General features: G+C 37.4%; 1 protein-coding gene across 1 annotated transcript in view; it reads right to left on the bottom strand.

Annotated features, from left to right (window-relative positions):
* TRPM3 (transient receptor potential cation channel subfamily M member 3) overlaps positions 1–5,531 on the bottom strand; it is a gene marked incomplete at its 5' end in the record, with an annotated part of 281,767 nt that extends 276,236 nt beyond the window's left edge. Inside the window, 2 exons of the mRNA XM_090275220.1 lie at positions 468–547; positions 5,475–5,531. Coding sequence (XP_090131346.1) covers positions 468–547; positions 5,475–5,531 — 137 coding nt within the window. The remainder of the gene's footprint in view (positions 1–467; positions 548–5,474) is intronic.
* Positions 5,532–6,000: the final 469 nt, after the last annotated feature.

Here is a 6,000-nt window from a genome sequence, read left to right on the forward strand (position 1 = left end):
GAGTCTGTTGATTTGGAAGAAGGTAAGCCAGATACTAAAAATGTGCTTGAACAAGGATCTGAAGGTCTGCAGTCTAATTAATAATCTGTTAGGAGTCATTTATTTAAAAATCTATTTTTTCACTATAGCAAAGCAAGTTGGTACAAACTAAGCATTTTGTTGAAATGCTTAAAAGGGAAACCAGTAACCATACTAAAATATATATATCTCCCATTCTTAGATACAGTGATTAATTCCTTTCTTAATGGTCTATTCGTTATTCTGAATAGACTCAGAGAATTAACTGCAGAGATTGCATATTATGTTGTGTGTATATATAAGATTGCTTCAAAGATGTCCAGCAACAATAAAAATTGATCTTTAATTTCACATTGGTCTACATGTAATGGATAGTGATTGCTATTGTAGTTTTGTTTCCATAGTTGCTACTTCATGCTCTTGGTACATTATAAAGACAGCAAGATTACCTATGGGGGTCTTTGGTGCTGGGTATGATGTGAACACATTCCCTTTTATAAAATGCTCTTTCTATCCAGGATTTCTGAGCCTAAAAAAAAAAAAAAAAGAAGAATAAAAGTGAACATAATATTTAAGTATTTCTGACTAGGATCAAAATTTCAGAATCACATGATATATTTGTATCTCATAAACTGAATTGAACTTGTGGTTACACACACAAACACTGCATATAACAAAATCAGTCACTCCCAGAATATGGTGATTAGTTTGTTTAACATTATAATGTTGAAAGTTAAAGGAAGTGATCATAATAAAGGAGTGTTAAAACCATATAGAAATATTTCTGAAGGACAGAAAAAAACAATGCTATTTACCGAGAAAATGAAAAGTACAGAGCAGTATGTTTGTCATCTTACAAATAACAAGTGTTCCATTGTGGGAAGATATACAGTTGACCCTTGAACAACACAAATTTGAACAGTGTGGGTTCACTTATACATGAATTTTTTTCAATAAAGTCTGTAAATGTATTTTCTTTTCCTTACAATATTTTTGATAACATTTTCTTTGTTTACTTTATTGTAAGAATACAGTATATAATACATATAACAAATAAAATATGCATTAATCAGCTATTTATGTTATCAGTAAGGCTTCTACTCAATAGTTGGCTACTAGTAGGTCAGTTTTGGGGGAATCAAAGTTACACTCCAATTTTTGTGCGGAAAGTTGGCTCCTCTAAACCTTGCTTTGTACAAGGGTCAACTATATATCTAAACGAACATAAAATTTTCAAGGCTAACACTTATATTTTCCTTGTAGAAGGAAAGAAAATGGTGAGGAAATTACAAGAGCCTAATCCATCACCCCACTTTTTCTAAAATCTGAATTACCAGTGCTTAAATACAGAGGGGGAAAAAGAAAAAGGAAATGTAAGGAAGATAAATGTCTTTATCACATTCCAAAATTTCACAGGTAATGCCTTTGGAAGGGCATAAGATAGCATATTTCTTTCTTTCTTTTTTCCTTTTTATTCTTGTATATTTTTCATTATCATGTGTCTCCCTTATCCCATCTTCCATCTACACCCACACCCTCCCCTGCAACCACCACACTGTTGTCTGTGTTCACCCCACGAGCCTTTAACCACAGTAAATGCAGCTTCTTAGATGGGTTATATTAGAACTGTCCATGCAGAAGTTTGGCCACTAAGATTGGGCTCCCAGAAAGATAAAGGCTGTTCCGGAAAATTGTACCATCTTTGTTCCAAACCAGAGTGTCCATCCTGCATCCTTTTACCCCTTTCTTCACCAGCATTTCAAATAGTAGAGGAGTCTCTTATAGAATCCAGTAAGCTACTCAAAAGATTCCTTCTTTAAGTGTTTAAGATGAAAGTTGCTATAGCAATTTTCAGTGTTATTTCTATCTGGTATATCATCTTCTACCTAACTCAGCACCAGGACTAAATTCATACTCTTAAAAATATACAAGGCCAAAGCACAACCAAACTGTTTACTTGGCCTGTCTCAGTGACCAATGTTAACTGTGACAAGTCCCTGTTGGTTGGCCGTGATTGATATCGACTCTGCCTAGGACCCAAATTCTAAGTTGTGTTAAGGTCTGGTTTGCCTTCCACCTCTTAATCATGCCTCTCCCTCCTCTTTCAAGATAATAGTTTTCACAAGCAGTGGTTGTCTGACAGTCAGGACAACACACAATTTAAAAGCAGCAACACAGGGGATGCTTGAGGGGTAAGAAGGAGCTGCATCCTGTGTCAGTCATGGTCTCATAATTTCTGAGTGTTTATGCATTGTCCACATGGAAAGGCACACCCACCTTGCCTCAGAGACCCTTGGGTCCCGGTGGCCCTCTGCACCCTTACACCACAAAGGTAACATTTACAGCTGTTTGTCAGCTGGGCATGAAAAAAGCTTCAGTGTTTGTTCTCAAAGATTTTTCTTTTCAAATATGTAGGAAAAGCTAGTGGCTACATTTTTGCACCAGAAATGAGCTTAGCAGTGTAGATGATAACCAGTCTTTATCTCTCTAAAAAGCCTGTAAGTTAAACTATTCATAGGCTGTGATTTTTCCTAGACACTGAATACTTTTATTGATAACATCTCTTGGCAGGAAGATGGTAAAAATACTCCTCACTGGACATTTGAAACCAACTAAACCAACTTTGCCTACACCTTGGGGAGCAGAACAGAGTACACTTTCCTTTTTTTCTTTGTGGCCCACTTTGGCTAGGATTCAGTCAGATCTTTTTGGGGAACACCTGGGAATTTCAGGGGGTACTGATCAATATTCTCAAGAGAAAAAGCAGGAATGGCCATATCATGGGTGGGGTATGAGGCTCACAACTAGAGACAGTGGTGTGAGTGGGACCTGGCAATGTGGATGAAGTCATAACCTCTTTGCTCCTCAGTTTTCTTCATTTATAAAATGGGCAAAACAATAATGCCCAACATATAGAGCTGTTATCTTTATTATTTGGGAACCGCATTTTCACATCAAGAAGAGGGAACAGTCCTGGGTTGGTTCTGGTACTGAAAATTCAGAGGAAGTGTCAGGCGAGACTACTACAAAACTGCTGGAGCAGATGGACCTGGATTGATCTCACCCTACATTGGGGATGATATATTCTCAGAAGACCTGGCTGGCCACTAACCAGGCATATAGAAAAGTTATTTAATTTTCTTGAGCCTTATCTATAACATGAGGATAATCATAGCTATTTTGGTGAGTTGTATTAATCAAAGAAGATGATTCAGGGAAAGCACCTGACACTTAGCAGGAACTCGGTAGGTAATAAGAATGCTTAACCTTTATTAAGGGATCATTATGTGCCTGAAATGGTCTCATATAAGTATTATCTCCTTGGAGCCTCATAAGAACATTGTGAGGGAAATGCCACAATTATATCCATTTTACCAATGAAGAAACTGAGTCAGATGTAGCAAATCAGTTTTAAAGTCAGAGTTTGAAGCTGAGCAGTCTGACTGCAGAGTTCATACTCTTACCCACTCTGCTAAACTGCCTCTCCAAATTGGATATTATTGTTATTAAATACTCCTGATCATGGCAGTGCCACCCGGGCATGCTTGGAAATGTCTTGGTATTTGAACAGAGTTGGGCTTCTAGAGCCATACAGCCAGTTCATACTTGCATCATTCCTCTTCTCATTTCCACTTTCCATTTCTCACCAGTAATGAACACTGTGCAATCTGCTCTTCCTCTCTCCTTGAGATAAAAGATATGGGTGGGATATTAGGAAGCCATCAGATTATGAGAAAGAAGTAAACAAAGTGGGGGAATCTATAATAACCATGACAAAGAAATGTAATCACAATAGGACTCCCAGCTTGAGAATCTGGGGGACCATGACATATAGATTAGACTTTTCAAGGGCACCTTCATTATTTCTCTCATTTGTGGATTCTAGTTGCAACTTGAAAAGCCGTGGAAGTTTTACTCAGATACTGTGTAGCAAGAATTACTACATGTAAATTGCCAACTTATTTGTTAGTCTTTAATTATAAAGTAATTTGACTTGTTTGAAGTTTAGGGACTTAATTACCTTCTCAAAGGTGAAAAGGTACCTCATTGTTAGTAAAGGGATTGAGGATCAGTGTCTATTTCTTATTAACAGATTAACCATTTCCCCCTGTAAAGGCGCAGGCAATTGGTGGGAGGAGAAAAATAAATGTAATGTAAAAAGAATATTTCCATCATTCATAATTGAATTGATGTTTCTCTTTTTGAGAAGAAAAGAATAATACATAACAGAAAGAATGCATGTATAACACATGAATTAGAAATTATACAAAATATCATGCATAATTTACTATGCTGTATTGTGGCCTTTGCTTTATTGCAGTTTTATTCCGGTTTTCAGTGTGGACAGCTATTAGACTTTTAAAATTATTTTCTTGGAGAGGACATATTTGAAGTATAATCATAGTTCAACTTGTTCTCTAAACCAGTTCTCTTTTTATTTGTTCAAAGTCTTTGAAGTACTCTGTGTTGGGCTTTATACTTGGCTTCAACATCCAACTGAGTTAGTTCAGAATGGCTACGCTTGTTGTTAGAAAGCATGAAATAGTTTTAACATGCCATGTGTCCTAAAATCTCTTTTTAAATACACTTCGGAAGTCTCATGTACTCTTACCTTAGAAAATCACTTACGTACATTCTTTTCTAAAGCTAGAATGGTCATATCACCATGACTGAGTCTGTGAAAGGCTATTTTCTTTCTTGTCTTTCTGCATTATCAGTCATGTGTGATGTGTAAAAGGAAAGTGTTTTTCAAAGGCTAATGATTAAAGGACATCTTATTCAGAACCAAAACGAGGACATTCACATTTTGAACAAATATATAATGGTTACACTCAAAGAATAAAGTAAGTATAAATTTTGAAAGTCTAATGTACAGTCAATAAAGCATCAAAATGATCGAAACAAACAAAAATATCTGTAAATATTGCCTTCAAAAGAAAAAAATTAAGTTGTTTCATTTAAGCAGGTTTCAACTCTTTTTCCCAAAGGCTCTGCTACTAATGTTAGTCCCCCCAAACCACTTTTGACTCTTTTTACTACCCACTCCACACTAGCTACAGAATCAAGAAGTCCTCCAGGCAGGAACGGTTTACAAGTGCATACACAGAGTATGTATTAAATCAGAAATTCTTGGACAGAGCTATTGCATTCCACCTTTAGCAGGGCAACTTGAACAGAAGGACAATAACCCAGACCAGTAATAATAAGAGTAAACAGACTCCACTAACTTTACAGGAATAAATCACAAGCAAAGTTTCACTGTGTTCCTCACTTTAAGACTCATGTTTTAAATGTACACTTTGTCCTAATCAGAACAAAACACCCAAGACCCAAAGGTACTGAATCCTCTGTTAATTTTCACCTTTTGCTTTCCCTCAACATATCTATCCCTGGGCCTCCCCTTGGCCTTCCCCTCGGTCCCTGGGTCTAATATTGGGAAGTTGAAATCATTTTACCTGAGCACTGACTCTGGGTGGTGGCAGAGGCAGTCCCACGAGCCGCTCCTGTTGCTTTCATTTTGCTGCGTCTGGGGCTGGTCATCCCGTTAATAATGCTCTGATGACCGCCCACTAGAAAAAAAAGTCACTTGCCCAGCTCTTCCCCCAAGAGACGTTTCAAGTAAGCCATGAACTTGGGCAGATTAGCTCCTTGGAATGTGCTGCTTTGGGATTAGCCTCAGTAAGAATCCCGTGGACATTCCCTCGCAGCCTCAAACACTGCTTGATTTGAACATCTAATCTGACGCCAGAAGAAAAACAAATCCCCGGAGAGATCGGATTTAACTGGCACAAGTCCTGACAGGTTCTCCCCCCTTTTCTTTTTCCATTTTCAGAGAGAAGGCTTGTGAAAGTGTGATAAGGTGTTCTGAGTTCTGAAAAGTTCAACTTTGGAAAGCAAATCCTTCTAAAGAAACAGTGTATTAATGCTCCAAGTGGGTTGAACACACAAGCCGCATTGTTCTTTCCTCTCCAAAGAATGGAA

The sequence above is a fragment of the Furipterus horrens genome, unplaced genomic scaffold (assembly GCF_987537825.1).
Source record: "Furipterus horrens unplaced genomic scaffold, mFurHor1.1.pri manual_scaffold_4, whole genome shotgun sequence".
NCBI classification, from domain to species: Eukaryota; Metazoa; Chordata; class Mammalia; order Chiroptera; family Furipteridae; genus Furipterus; species Furipterus horrens.